This window comes from Spinacia oleracea, chromosome 4 (genome assembly GCF_020520425.1).
Source record: "Spinacia oleracea cultivar Varoflay chromosome 4, BTI_SOV_V1, whole genome shotgun sequence".
Lineage (NCBI taxonomy): Eukaryota > Viridiplantae > Streptophyta > Magnoliopsida > Caryophyllales > Amaranthaceae > Spinacia > Spinacia oleracea.
The window spans coordinates 142,447,785-142,464,180 of NC_079490.1; the positions used below are offsets into that span (position 1 = coordinate 142,447,785).

Genomic DNA, 16,396 nt, shown 5'->3' on the forward strand with positions numbered 1-16,396 from the left:
GCTCGCGCCAGCGAGCGATGGCTCGCGCGCGCAGCGCGCGATGTCGCTCGCCCAGCGAGCGATGTCGCGCCCCAGCGAGCGATGGCTCGCGCGCACAGCGAGCGAGCCAGCGCGCCCAGCGAGCGATCTCGCGCGCGCACTGCGAGCGATAGCTCGCGTGCGATGGGGCGCTGTGCGGAGGCTTGCGATGAGACAGCAGCAGCTATGCGACGAGCGCATGGGCTGCGCGCACATGGCCAGCAATGGCTGTGTGCGTGCGGCCCATGGGCGTGCAACGCGTAGGGTGTTTGCATTACGATTAGATCGTTTTGAATGTTTAATTTGAAAATTTCAGTTCACGTAATTTTAATTAATTTTAAAATTAATAATTTGAATTAATTTCTTGGATTTTAATTTTGAATATTATAATTATAATAAATGGAATTTATTCTAATTATTTTACTAAAATTAAAATCATGAATTAATTTAAATGCGACTGAAATTAAATTAAATTTTTGGATTCAATTATAAATTTATATGAGCTTTAAATTTTAATTAAATTTGTATGTTTCCAGTTAGACTAGAAATACAATTTTATGTTTAAAATTAGTAAAGCATATGAATTTATTGGTTTGAGTGGGAGCGCTTTTTAGTCATAAACTCTTGATTAGGTCTACAAATCCTTAAGGTTAAAACAACTCGATTAGAATTAATAAGGACTGAATAATTGGTAGATTATTGGTGCCCTTGATTAATTGCTGCAAATGTTTACGTGATGCATAATGTGTTTTACTAACCAGCTATGTGGGCCATTCATGATAATGAATGGGTGAATGGTATATATTGTATATGTACTGTTTTGCAGGTTATGAAGTGACTAGTATGGCCCAAATAGGATAGAAAATATGGTCTGCGTACCATTAATTTGAATGTAATTGGTCTAAAGTACCAAAGTTATTTTTCAATTCAAATATGGTCTGCGAACCATCAAATAGTTGTAATTAGTTATAGCTTATCCTATTTGAAGAAAATGGTGCCTCCCACGGAGATTTTCAAGACGGACTTTGAAGTCAAAGCTTCAAGATGAAGTCGGGCCATACTAGATCACAAATATCTTATGCATGTTTTAAGTTATTTATTGCTTTAAATATGTCTTAAATTGCATGAGATCAAAAGCTTGATTATGTTGCATGATTAAGGATTTTAGTTCACTTAAAATCTAACCAACATAGTAAGAGCCTTAAGTTCCAAACTTAAAAATTGAGTTAAAAGGTGCCATGCCAAAATATACACTTGCTTGGATATCCTTTACATCAATCTAGTAATAGTTTTCGCTCAGCGAGGTGTTACTTATTGGTCCTAAAGGGGCAAGGTACACAAATAATTGTGAGTACATGTTAGTTTTGGTGAAACTCAACGATATAAGTAAGGAGTCCTTTTATGTCGTGGCAAATTCGATAGGTTTACCTAATAAGTTCTTAGACGTACCTATCAACCAAGAATAGTTTCTAGACTATTAGCAAAAGGCTTTTGCTTACCTAAGATGTTCTAGGATTAAGTCGACAAACTGTGCTTAGTTCTTCAATGATTTTAGGATCTTGGAATCATTTTATTCACACCTGCCGGAACACATAACTTGAATAAAATGCTTAATAAACATTGAATTATGCATGTATGCTAGAATTTAAGTTTATTAAGAGAAACTGTGAATGGTTATTTATTTGTTTATTCTTTTCAATTGTAGTTTTTAATATGGCAAACAACAATTCATTCAACATTCGATCAATTCTCGAAAAGGAGAAGTTGAACGGGAAAAACTTCCTTGACTGGCAAAGGAACTTGCAAATAGTTCTTATGCAGGAAGAAAAGGAGTATGTCCTAGATGAGGCGATGCCCGAAGCTCCTGGCGACGGGGTCACTCAGGCTGCCCTCAATCGTTGGATTGATGCCAACAAGGATGTGAAATGTCTAATGCTCGCCACCATGAGTGCGGATCTGCAGAAAACGTTCATCAACTCAGATGCTTTCACAATCATCAGTGAGTTGAAGAACATGTTCCAAGATCTGGCTCGAGTCGAAAGATTCGAGACTCATAGGCAAATTCTTGAGACCAAGCTTAAGAAAGGCGAGCCCGTAAGTCCACATGTTCTCAAAATGATTGGACTCATTGAGAATATGAGTCGGCTGGATCAGCAATTTTCTCAGGAAATGGCTATAGACACCATCCTCCATTCTCTTCATAGCGGGTATGATCAGTTCAAACTGAACTACAGTATGAATAGTCTGGACAAAACGCTCACTGAGCTTCACGGTATGCTGAAGACCGCTGAAAAGACGCTCAAAAGTGATAAGCAGGATGTGCTTATGGTGCGTGGGGGCAAGTTCAAGAAATCTGGAAAGAAGAGGAATGCTAAGAAAGGTGGCAACAAGGCCAGCCCAACTAAGCAAACTGGCGCCAAATCTGCAAAGAGGAAGGTCAGTCAACCCACTTCTGAATCCGAATGCTTCTACTGCAAGAAGAAGGGGCATTGGAAGAGAGATTGCTTGAAGCTAAAGGAAGATCAGAAGAACGGAACAGTCGTTCCATCTTCAGGTATTTTCGTTATAGACTGTATACTTGCTAATTCAACTTCTTGGGTATTAGATACAGGTTGTGGCTCACACTTATGTTCCAATCCACAGGGACTAAGAAGAAGTAGAAAGTTAAGCAAGGGTGAAGTCGACCTACGAGTGGGAAATGGAGCACGGATTGCTGCATTAGCTGTAGGAACTTACTATTTGTCGTTGCCCTCCGGGCTAGTTTTGGAACTGGAAGAATGTTTCCATGTTCCAAGTCTTACTAAAAACATCATTTCAGTTTCTTGCTTAGATGCTAAGGGATTTTCCTTTATAATAAAAGACAATAGTTGTTCGTTTTATTTTAAAGAGATGTTTTATGGATCTGCTAGATTAGTCAATGGACTTTATTTATTAGATCACGACAAACAAGTATATAACATAAATACCAAAAAGGCCAAAAAGGATGATTCAGATCTCACCTATCTGTGGCATTGTCGATTAGGCCATATAAACTTAAAACGCTTAGAAAGACTTCAAAGGGAAGGAATTCTAGAACCATTTGACTTATAGGATTATGGTAAATGCGAATCATGTTTACTTGGCAAAATGACAAAGCAACCTTTCTCTAAAGTTGGAGAAAGAGCAAATGAACTATTGGGTTTAATCCATACAGATGTATGTGGACCAATGAGTACAAATGCTAGAGGTGGTTTCAGCTACTTTATCACTTTCACTGATGACTTCAGTAGGTATGGTTATGTCTACCTAATGAAGCATAAGTCTGAATCCTTTGACAAATTCAAGGAATTTCAGAGTGAAGTAGAGAATCAATTAGGCAAGAAGATTAAAGCACTGCGGTCTGATAGAGGCGGTGAATATCTGAGCTATGAATTTGATGACCATCTGAAAGAATGTGGAATTCTATCAGAATTGACTCCTCCTGGAACACCACAATGGAACGGTGTGTCAGAACGGAGGAACAGAACCTTGCTAGACATGGTCAGGTCAATGATGGGTCAGGCCGAACTTCCATTAGAATTTTGGGGACATGCACTAAATACAGCTGCACTCACTATAAATAGAGCTCCGTCTAAAGCTGTTGAAAAGACTCCATACGAATTATGGTTTGGAAAGCCTCCAAATGTGTCTTTTCTTAAGATTTGGGGATGTGAAGTTTACGTCAAACGATTAATTTCAGACAAACTTCATCCAAAATCTGACAAATGTATCCTTGTGGGCTATCCAAAGGAAACAAAGGGGTATTACTTCTACAATACATCTGAGAACAAAGTGTTTGTTGCTCGAGATGGTGTCTTTTTGGAGAAGGATCACATTTCCAAAATGACAAGTGGGAGAAAAGTAGACCTCGAAGAAATTCGAGTCGAACAACAAACTCTAGAGAATGCTCAAGATGACATTCAGGATGAAACTCAGAGATCTTTAGAAGAATCTGGTGAGAATCATGGTCAATCTAGAAATGTTACCCCGCGTAGATCGCAAAGATATAGATCTCAACCGGAAAGGTACTTAGGTATTTTGACGAACGAGAGCTATGACGTTCTATTACTTGAAAGTGATGAACCTGCGACTTACAAGCAAGCTATGACGAGCCCTAGCTCCAAGCAATGGCAAGAAGCCATGCAATCTGAATTAGACTCCATGTCTGAAAACCAAGTATGGGATTTGGTCGATTTGCCAGATGGCTACCAAGCCATTGGAAGCAAATGGGTTTTCAAACTGAAAAAGGACAAGGATGGGAAACTTGAAGTTTTCAAAGCTAGATTGGTTGCAAAAGGTTACAGGCAAGTCCACGGTGTGGATTACGATGAAACCTTTTCACCAGTTGCAATGCTAAAGTCTATTCGAATAATGTTAGCAATCGCTGCATATTACGATTACGAAATATGGCAGATGGATGTCAAAACTGCTTTCTTAAACGGCGTTTTAACAGAAACTGTGTTTATGACACAGCCTGGAGGTTTTGAGGATCCAAAGAATGCTAAAAAGGTATGCAAGCTAAAGAAGTCAATCTACGGATTGAAGCAGGCATCCAGGAGCTGGAATATACGTTTTGATGAAGCAGTCAGTGACTTTGGTTTCATCAAGAACGCAGACGAATCTTGTGTATACAAGAAGGTCAGTGGGAGCAAAATTGCTTTCCTGGTATTATATGTCGACGACATATTGCTTATCGGAAATGACATTCCTATGTTGAACTCTGTCAAGATTTGGCTTGGGAAATGTTTTTCGATGAAGGATCTAGGAGAAGCACAGTACATATTGGGCATCAAGATTTATAGAGATAGATCTAAAAAGATGATTGGACTTAGTCAAAGCACTTATATCAATAAGGTACTTGATAGGTTCAAGATGGCGGACTCCAAGCGAGGCTACCTACCCATGTCTCATGGAATGACTCTAAGCAAGACTCAGTGCCCAAAAACACTTGATGAGCATAGACGAATGAGTGGGATTCCATATGCATCATTGATTGGTTCAATAATGTATGCTATGATATGTACACGCCCGGATGTTGCGTACGCACTCAGTGCTACGAGCAGATACCAGTCAGACCCAGGAGAGGCGCATTGGACTGTTGCCAAGAACATTCTGAAGTACCTGAAAAGGCACAAAGATGACTTCCTGGTCTATGGTGGAGATGATGAATTAATTGTTAAAGGCTATACGGACGCAAGTTTCCAAACCGACAAAGATGATTTCAGATCACAGTCTGGGTTTGTCTTCTGCCTCAACGGAGGAGCAGTAAGCTGGAAAAGTGCTAAGCAAAGCACCATTGCGGATTCTACAACTGAAGCGGAGTACATTGCTGCACATGAAGCAGCAAAGGAAGCTATATGGCTAAGGAAGTTCATAGGAGAACTTGGTGTAGTCCCCTCCATTAAAGGACCAATAGCCCTGTATTGTGATAATAACGGAGCTATTGCACAGGCAAAAGAGCCTAGACACCACCAGAGAGTCAAGCATGTACTTCGTAGATTTCACCTTCTACGAGAGTTCGTTGAAAGAAAAGAAGTCGAGATAAGCAAAATTGGAACTGATGACAACATATCAGATCCATTAACTAAACCTCTGCCGCAAGCGAAGCACAACTCGCACACTGCAGCTATGGGAATCAAGCATATTGGAGAATGGCTTTGATGTCTCTGTTTAATGTTTTAAAGTTTTAGAGTTTAAATCTTTGTAAAACATTATTGGTTAATCGTTCACAATAAATGAAAGGAATTCATTTTTCCATTTAATTTGTGGTTTATTAAATGATGAGTCCCTTCAAATTTGACGATATATTCAAGATAGACTGTCAGGACCAGTCCTGTGACTAAGAAATGTCTATCAAGTGAACTTGAATGTCAAAGGTTGAAAATGGTCCCTAGTCGGAGTTTTCTATAAAATTGGACGCATAGAAAACGTTAGACGATTAGAATGCAAGATGACTAGTAGTTCTGTTTCTTGAACTATGTGGACATGGCAATGTCATAATCATTTGCATAGATACTTACTTTGGGAAGACTAGTATCGGACAAGACCTATGAAACTTTACTGTAAGAGATGAAAGTCTGTCATAAGTAAATTTCATTAAATTATTAGACACTAAATCCTCAATACCTGAGTGATTTGAGATTACTTGTTTGAGAACTGGTTGCTTTGACGTTGACCAACCGTCGCACCGTAAAAGGAGGCTATAAAGGCAACGCTCAGGTAATCACCTATCAAACGAAGTCTAATCTCAAGATCGCAAGATTGGGATTGTCCTCCCATAAATCGGGAAGAGATGCTTAAAAGTTGTACAAGGCCACTCGGAGAGCTAGAAACTGTGAAATGCATGGCCGTGCTCGGATGAATCATAGGCTATGATTATCTGTTTATTTGATCAGTTGAACTCTGAAACCGAGGAACACCTCTGGACATAATAAGGATGACAACTCTTACCTTATGTTCAAGAGCAAGCATCGAGCGACAAAGGAATTAGGAAATGCACACTTGTCCCTAAGGACAAGTGGGAGACTGAAGGAAATAATGCCCTTGGTCCAAGTATGCATTCTATGTTAAGTCTAATAAATGCGGTTCAGTATTAATTAACAAGTTAATAATTCAGTGAGATCAAGTGAGCTGAATGCCTAGCTAGAGGCCGCTTCAGTTCAAGTGGAATTAATGATATTAATCCACAGCTTACTCTTGACTGAACCCGTAGGGTCACACAAATAGTACGTAAACGGATCAAGTATTTAATGGCATTAAATACTCCATCTATGAATATTCGGAACCGACGGATCTTGGTTTCAGTGGGAGCTAAGATCGTCACAGGCAAGAAATGAATACTCCGGAAACGATGATATTGCCGGAAACGGAAATATGGATCGTATCGGAAATATGAATATTATCCAAGTCGTAGATGTTGCCGGAAACGGAAACATGGTACGTATCGGAAAATATTATTGGAAATGGAAATATTACCAGAATCGGAAATATTGCCGGAAACGGAAATATTGTCAGAATCGGAAATATTGCCGGAATCGGAAAATAATTCCGGAAACGGAAATATTAAATATTTGTTCGAAACGGAAATTAATTCCGGAATCGGAAATATTAAATATTGTTCGTATCGGAAATAGATTCCGGAAATGGAAATTTAATCGGAAGCGTATCGTACGAATTAGCATCGGACGAGGCTTGCCGGACGAAGGCCCAGCACGAAGCCGGGGCCATCGCCCAGCAAGCATGCGCGCCACAAAGCCCAGCCAAGGCAGCGGCCAGGCCTACCGCAAGGCAGGCCCAGCGCGCGCCAAGAGGCCACGGCTGCGTGGGCCGTGCTGCGCGGGCTGCTGCTCGCACGCATGGGCAGCCCTTGTGGCTGCCGTGTGTGTGTGAGTTTGTGCTCATGCATGATTCCTGAATCTGCAAGAGTCAGTGTATGATTAAATGTCTATTCCTAATTGGATAAATTAATTAAATAGAATTCATGTAGGATTCTAATTCCAATTAATTCGCATCCTACTAGGATTACGATTCCTTTTCCATAACTCTATAAATAAAGGCCTAGGGGTCATAATTTATACACAAGTTTCAAAGTATTCAAAAGTGAGTTTTTTGAGAGAAAATTAAAACACATCTTGCTCATAAAAGTGCCGAATTTTCTAGTACCTTAAGGGCGGTTCTAGTTGGTCAATCTTAAGGCGGATCCGGACGTGCTGTGGACTATCTACGGAGGGACGACACTTGGAGTCCTAAAAGACTTGTTCTTGTTCGGTTCGGGCGCAGCTAGGGAAGGCACGCAACAAAGAGTATGCGTCTAATTATGCTATATGATTATGTGTAAATAATATGTTTCCTGGGTTAATGGTTGTTTCCGCATGATCTATGTAAATGTCATATGTCTCATAACCTCACACATGGCACCTTGCAAACAACAGGAGCTAAACAACTGTAGGCATCCTTGATGGAATACATAGGCATAGAACTCAACTGAACTTCAGTCAGGTATCTCTTCATGCATTCTTTCACAGTGCAAATTGCTCTCCATTACCAACTATCACCCACTTTTGGGGTATAATCCCACCAATGTCTATCTTTGATGTATACAGTGTTCACCCACCTCACCCACATGTTATCCTTTTTAGTGACTACCATCCACACATGCTTCCCCATTGCAACAATATTCCACAGTTTCTGATTAGTGAGGCCAAGCCCACCTTCCTTTTTTTATTTACAGATTGAACCCCAAGCAACCTTGCCAGGACCAGTAGCATCTGCAGTGCCCTTCCAAAGAAATTTCCTGCAAATGGTGTTGATAGCATCATACACCCCTTTAGGCAACACCATGATCTGGGACCAATAGGTCTGCAAAGTCATGAGGACAGAGTTGACCAAAGTAAGTCTGCCAGCAAAAGACATGTTTCTTGAGCTCCATATCTTTATCCTTGCACACATGTTTTCCACTATTTTTTCACACTCACCAACTCTAATTTTCTTAGAGCAAATAGGCAGACCAAGGTATCTAAAAGGGAACTTCCCTTTAGAAAACCCTGTCATATCCAGGATTATTCTCTGAATGTTAGATTCAGTCATGCCAGTACAGTATACAGATGTTTTAGAAGGACTAGCTTGCAAACTTGTTGTGGCAGAAAACAGCTTAAAGCCTTGCATCATCAAATACACAGATTTGAAGTCCCCTTTACAACACAGAATGAGGTCATAAGCAAAACACAAGTGATTCAATTTTGATCCCTTGCATCTGGGATGATATTTAAAGTCCTTCTTTTCCCCCACCACCTTCAAAATTCTAGATAAATATTCAATGCATAGCACAAACAGGAGAGGTGATAAAGGATCACCTTGTCTAAGTCCTCTTTTGCCTTCAAAAAAAACCACGGAGACAGCCATTGATAGCCTAAGAAAACCTAGGTGATCTGACACACTGCATTATGAGCTTTATAAAATGAGCAGGGAACTTGAGAGCAACCATCATTTCTTCCACAAAATCCCATTCAACTGTATCATATGCTTTTTGTAAATCCAGTTTGATGAGACAGCTTGCAGAGCTATTTTTCCTTTCATAACCTTTAACCAAATCCTGGCAAATCATGATATTATGAGCAATGAACCTACTATGAACAAAGGCTCCCTGGTTTTGAGCAATGAGATCAGGCAAAACCACCCTCAACCTATTACACAGAACTTTGGAGATACATTTGTAGACTACATTGCAACATGAGATAGGTCTGTATTCCTGAACACTCACAGGGCACTTCCCTTTTGGAATGAGTGTAATGTTAGTAGTGTTAATCTCTTTCAGCAGGTTTCCGGTATTAAGATAGTCTAGTACTGCATTGCTAACATCTTCCCCAGTGTCACTCCAAACACCTTTGAAAAAGGAGCTACCAAAACCATCAGGTCTAGGTTCTTTCCCTCCATCAATATCCCACAAAGCATATTTGATTTCCTCTTTTGTGAAAGGGGCATTGAGACCACTACTCATGCCTGCAGTCGCCAGAGGTCCATTGTGAACAATTTGCTCCTTCACTGAAGTTCTAGTCTCTAATTTTGTGCCTAACAAGCACTTGTAATATTCCAAGAATGCAGCAGGAACCTGTTCTGGGCTAGAAGTCCACACCCCATGCATATCTTTGATAGAAAACATAGAATTCTGAATATATCTTTGCCTGAGAGATATATGGAACATAGAAGTATTCTCATCTCCACCTTTGATCCAGTTTGACTTGGCTTTTTGAGAAAGAAAACTCAATAAAGCTTTGTGAGCAACCAGGAACTCCTGCTGAGCCACTTTTTCTGCATCAGCCAAAGACACATCAGCAGTATTAAGATAAATCTCACTCTGAATTTTCTGCAAGTTTTCGGAAGCTTTCACTTCCTTAACTTCAATATCACCATACCCCTCTTTGTTAAGTTGTTTTAAAACAGCTCTCACTCTTTTGAGTCTCTGTACAACCTGGTACATTTTGGTTCCTTGCTGATGTTCTTGCCATGCTTGGACAACTAGGTTTCTGTAATTAGGAGCATCTTGCCACATTGGAAAGAACTTGAAGGGTTTCTTCCCCACTGCAAACTGAGGATACACTGAGATGATCCCAGGGCAATGATCAAAGTACCCTTAATTCTTGAAGCACACTTCTGTGTTAGGATACTTATTTTGCCACAGTTGATTTGTCATCACTCTGTCTAGTTTACAAAACACCCTATGATCCCCTTGTTGTTTATTGTTCCAAGTGAAAAAATTCCCACTAGATTTCACATCCTCCAAGCCACATCTATTTACACAGTTCTGGAAATCCTGCAACTCACTGAATCTCACATCACTACCAACTCTCTCATCAGTGTTTAAAACACAATTAAAGTCCCCCATGAGCACCCAGGGACCCTTGATCCTACCAGCCAAGCTGCAAATATCCTTCCAAAGTGCCTCTCTTTCATGCTGAGTGTTGTGTGCATAAATGAAAGAGCATTCAAACTTATCTCCATTTTTAACTCCAATTTCACAATGAATCATTTGACTGGAGCAGGAAACAGGATTAACTTGAAACTCCCCAGGATTCCAAGCTAGAACAACTCTACCACCAAGATGACACATATTATTAGTAGTAAAAGACCAGCCATTGAACAGATATAGGTATAAAGCCCCCATGTTGTGAGCTTTGACCTTTGTCTCAAGGAGGCAAATCAAACTACACCTATGGGCACACAAGAAAGCTTTCACATCCTTCTGTTTGGTGTGCTTGTTTACCCCATGACATTCCAGAACATAATTCTATCCATTAGTGTCATGAGGCTGTCCACCTCCATCCACTAAAACTTGTGCACCATCCACTACTACAAAATTTGGAATAAGTGACACTGGATAGAGAACGCCCAAGTGTGTTAGGCGTTTCCCAAGATAATATAGAACGCATTTCCTTGATAACTGTTTCATAGGAAAAAGAATATAGAGCGCTTGCCTTACTTAACAGTTTCGTATTTTTTACAATAATAAAAAAATAATTAAAATAATTAAATATATGTATATTACTTTTAACATATAAAGCGGGGTAACATATGCGTACTATAAAATTGGGAATAATAAACATATACTCCGTATTACAAGTAGGAAATCCCACTATTATCTATTCCCCTCTCCCTATAAAATATTTTTATTTAAATTTTAAAGAAAAATAGAAAATCGTAACGCCGTGAGATCCAACTGCTGTTTAATGTGTAAACGTATTCCATTCAAAAGTTGTAAAATCACGTTTAAATTGTCAATTGCCAACTTTCACCCTTAGTTAATTTTTTGTCAACTATATTTAGATAAATCCCTTTCTTTTTTTATTATACCCTAACCTACACCAATTCTTTATTGTTTACACCGCCTTCATCTCCCCTTCACTTGAAATCAGATAAATGGATGGGTATTCTTGTCATCCACTAATTTGTTCTTCTCTTTGTCTCTCCTTCTTCTACTACTCAATAGTTTCATTTCATCAATCTGTCAATCACGCCTTCCACTAATTTGCTTCTTGGAGAACCAATTCGTGTGGCCTCAACCCTTGAGTAATTTATGTCTGTAAGCTTTGTTCTTAACTTTTTCAAATCTGAATTGTATATTCGATCGTCTTTTAAGTTCGTTTTTCGAAATCTAAGATTATTTTGAATTAATTGATTTTGCAGTCGTTCTTCTTTGAAAATTGGGTGTGTTTGATTTCATTATTTCATAACCGTATCATTTTATTTTCTGGTGTATCGCTGCACATTAATTACAGAGTATTAAATCATGAGAGATTGGAAGATGCATGTTCCATCACAAATTGTTATTTTGTTCTTCTATATCTTTTTTTTTTATTTGTCTACTTGTGGTATTATTAGATTGTATATTGGGCTCTCTCTCTCTCTCCAAATTTCCTCTTATTATTTCTAAGAGCTAAATTGAATCTTGAGAGTAATAAATAGGTTTGTTGATTGCTGCAGAAAAGTAGAAGAAGACGAAGAGTCCCATTTTTATTGTTCATTGATATCAGTGGTAGTTTATTGTTGCACTTGATTTGTAAATTTCTCTTAATCATTTTTTTTTTTTTGTTTTGCAGACTTATACGAGACAATAAAGAACAGATACTTGAAGATCTTCGCACATTTTTAACATAATTTTGGTTGAATAGGATGCGTGATCATTTTTACCAATGACTGATAGATTTTGTAATATATATGGTGTATCGTTTTTATATAAGTTTTTTGTAATATACATGGAGCATTTTTGGGAATTAAAATAGAAAATTAGTTCAAATTATTGTATTTGATTCTTTCCAGATTTTTTATATAAAGTCCATTTTAACAACTAATCATGCACGAGTGTTCTCAAAGTTAGTTCAAATTATTTTATTTAATTATCTTTATAAAGTCCATTTGACGAACTGCCAATATTGTTTTACCAAGCATATAAAGAAGTTGCTTTCTATCTCAATATTAAAAAGGAAGTATATAGTACGCCTATGTACGGAAGATGTTCTTTATCTCAATATTTAAAATGAAGAATAGAGGACGGTGGTGTACGTTAGGCGCGCTTTATTATAATGTATAGGAGACGGGTATGTATGTTAACCGTTTTATATTCCTTCTTCATTTTATGATTTTAGTAAGGGAATATAGAACGTTTATCTCTTATCACTGTACTTTATGACTAGGTATATAAAACGTTTCTTTTACCCGTTTTATAAACTTTATAGCGCGTTGAGTTGAAGAATGCCTCTAAGGCGTCCTATAAAGTGTATTTCAACAGTACTCTATACCCTTTTTTGTAGTAGTCATCAGCAGTGTTCCCAACTACATTTTCCACACCAGTTCTGTTGTACTGCATTTCCAGAGCCTGGAAAGAGTTGGTGACCCTCACATGTGAGATTGGGCTTACCCTAACTCTAACAGGATTAGAGGCTTGAACAAACTCCTCCCTTGAATTTACAGTCAATGAAACTGTGTTGTTGTTAGTTGTAGTGGATTTAGCCACCCATTTCTTCTTCATTTTCTTCTTCCTGCAGTCACTTGCTATGTGACCTAACAGTTTGCAATGATCACACACAGTAGGCTTCCATTCATACCAAATGCTGATGGTCTTTACCATTCCATGTTCATCTTGAAATTTCAAGCAGTCAGGTAGGGTTTGAGATAAGGCAACCTCAACTTGCACTCGAGCAAAATGCAGTTTGTCTCTATGAACAGTAGCTTGATCTTCTTGTATGAATCTACCAACAGAACTCACAATTTTGCTCAAGCTTCGATTTCCCCAAAATTTCAATTCTAAATTCTTCAATTGAATCCAAATTGGTGCCACTTTAACCTCATCCTTGAAATCAACAATATCTTTATGCCAAGGTTTACATATAACAGGTTTCTTATCAAAAGTAGGTCTATTATCATTCAGAACTTTATCTCGATTTTCCACAGTAAAGAAACGCACCAGAAACACCCCATGCTCAATGGTTACCACCTTATCTACCCCCAAATCCTTCCATATACGTCTAAAGAAACCCTCAATAACAGATAATGGGGGGATTGCACCTAAAATAACACAAACAATTGCAGAATTCCAGTAATCTACCTCATCCTGAATGTCCTCCATTTCAATCGCTACAATATGATCAACATGAGTTTCGGATTGAAAAATGGGTATGGGGGTTACCTGAGTAGAATGTTGTGATTTTCCTGATTTCATCACCGACAACCATGATGAGAAGGTATTATATATGAGCTTCTGAACGTGCTTGCAAAGCAGAAATGGAAGTTCTCGGGGAAAGAATTTCACCCTCTTCTTCCATCGTGCCTTTGTCGTCATCGCTGGATTGAACCTCCATAGCAACAACACCAAGAAGTTCATCCATCGCTCTTGTTCTCTTAGCCTGAGATTCCGACGTAGGACCAGTAGTTTTTTGTGGTTTCTTACGAGCTTTTGATTTTCCAGCCATGGCGTCAGCGTAGGATAAGAGAAGGCCTTAACCTGCGCCGAGAGAAAACGTGGGCAAGAAGAAAACCAAGTATCCCTTTCTCCTGTATAATCCATATTAGACTAATTTAATTATCGCACATTGAAGAAATATAAAGTAACATATAAGATTGATGGACTACTCCGACCAACTATCACCGATTGATTTTAAAATGAAAATCATGTTAAATTTAAGTGTGGCCAGTCTCGAACTCTCGATATGATCTTCTCTTGTATGCAGGGTCGTCTTGTGGTAACTTACATAGCTCAATTATTGGTTATATAGTAAGTCGTGCAAATAGAAGATATAATTGATTTGTGGATCAATGGTACAAGTTTCTCTTAATATTTCATAGGTTGCGAGATCGACTCCCAATAAGTACATTTTTATTTGTTTTTTAGCACTAAAAGAATTTGTATCTTTAACGACAACCTATATACGACGGGTCAAAAATCCCGTCGCAAAAACCTTTTGCGACGAGGTTAACAACCAAACAAAGACGGGTTCAACCGTCGCAATTGTCTTTTATGACGGGTTAACGACGGGATTTTTCATTAACGACGGCCCCTTTTTACGACGGGTTCGGGACAGGAAATCCCTTCATAAATCAACAATTATTGGCCTTTTGCGACGGAATTTCCCGTCGTTAATGGTACAATTTTTTGTAGTGTAGTGTTACTAATTATTTTATTAAGAAAATGACCTCCACAATAAATAAATAAATAAATAATTAAAAACAGGGCCTCCAAATTTCCAGAGACGGCCCGGCCTGCTCGTATGTCCTTGTGATCTTCTCTCGAACTCTCGGTGAGTTTATCACATCACCACAAGTATATATATTTTGTATATCAATATAATCATAAATATTATGGAGCACCAATTTTTATTGTTGACCATCTAACACCCGCGTATAATGGTGTCACTATATTTGAATTTTGATATTATTATTTCTCAGAAATAATAACGGAGTAGATTATTCATATGCTCTCTGTCCCAGATTAGTTGTCACAATTAGCTTTGTACAAAGTTTTAGGTGATAAGTGGTTATTTGGGACGAACAAAAGAAAGCTTAACAACTAATCTGGGAGAGGGAGTACATTTTTTCGTCTGTCCCAGATTAGTTGTTACACTTCTAAGTTAGGAATGACCCCACAATTATTCTATTGTCTCTCTTTCCACTAATTTTTTTTTTGTCCTCAAATCCCCTCTCATTCCATTAAAAAAATACCCCACCTACTCTTATCACATCTACTTTTTCAATAAAATAACAATGGATAACTAAACATCCATTTATCACTTAAAACTTTATGTAAAGGTAAATATAACGACTATTCTTGGACGGAGGGAGTAATTACATTTTTTTTTCCTCGACTCGGAAAGGACGAACGACTGAACTGTCATTAGTCCTAGCTTTCCAGCTCCCCCATTTATCACTTAAAACTTTATGTAAAGGTAAATATAACGACTATTCTTGGACGGAGGGAGTAATTACATTTTTTTTTTCCTCGACTCGGAAAGGACGAACGACTGAACTGTCATTAGTCCTAGCTTTCCAGCTCATTGTTTGTATAAATGATGACAATGTTATTCCGTATTGTAATTGATCAATTGGATTATGTTATAACTTCTGATCAATTACACTGTATTACTAGTATACTACGTATAATATATATAGATCAACCGCAGGTTTACGTTAATTTATCAAAATATTATAGAAATTAAATTAACGCAAATGGGTACCCCATCCATCTTCTTCATTATAACAATTGTGTTAGTAGTTTTTCTGAATTATTCAGGTAAACTTTTACTTCTTCCTCGTACTTACATACGTAGTAATTGTTTAGAGTATTAAATAGAGTTACGAAAAAAACTGAAATTATTGATTATTACATGTGTTATTACACGTACAGCTCCTGCAGTTGCCGTTGATGAAACATGTGTAGAAGCCGATGAATTTTGCGGAGGCATCGCCGGAATTGCATGTTGTCAGGGATTAAATTGTAGACTCGACGGTGATGACTACACGGAATCGGATAGAAGCGGGGTATGTGTAGGACAAGATCAAGGATGTCCAGTGGCCGGCCAAATTTGTGGTATCACTGGCGTTGGAATTCTATGCTGTAGAGGACTTGAATGTGTGCCGGATGCTGATGTTCCGAATGCGCCGGGAAGATGTCGTGCTAGGGGAATTGTTACCTAAAATTAAGATTCCAAATCTGATGTCAATGCATTTCGAAGCATGTGTTTGCTCGTCTATCATGTATCATTTTATCATGTAATTTTAAGTTTTATCTATGGACTATGGTTACTTGTATTTGGTAAATATCGTTAACGGAGTAATAATGTATTTTACGAAATAAATTTACTCGATAAATAAGCGT

The 16,396-nt window shown here is 38.4% G+C and overlaps 1 protein-coding gene and 1 long non-coding RNA gene across 2 annotated transcripts; one reads left to right on the forward strand and one right to left on the reverse strand.

Annotated features, from left to right (window-relative positions):
• Positions 1 to 11,317: 11,317 nt before the first annotated feature.
• On the forward strand, positions 11,318 to 12,383 carry LOC110792352 (uncharacterized). Its single transcript, XR_002534375.2, has 2 exons — positions 11,318 to 11,611; positions 12,129 to 12,383. It is a non-coding gene; the product is annotated as an uncharacterized lncRNA (long non-coding RNA).
• Positions 12,384 to 12,796: 413 nt separating this feature from the next.
• LOC110792361 (uncharacterized) lies at positions 12,797 to 13,747 on the reverse strand. The gene has a single exon (XM_021997163.2). The coding sequence runs from the start codon at positions 13,745 to 13,747 to the stop codon at positions 12,797 to 12,799; it is 951 nt and encodes a 316-aa protein (XP_021852855.2).
• Between the last annotated feature and the right edge of the window lie 2,649 nt (positions 13,748 to 16,396).

Bases quoted from the DNA above. Each gene is read 5' to 3' on its own strand.
- LOC110792361 (XM_021997163.2), bottom strand. From the start codon at position 13,747: ATGAAATCAGGAAAATCACAACATTCTACTCAGGTAACCCCCATACCC.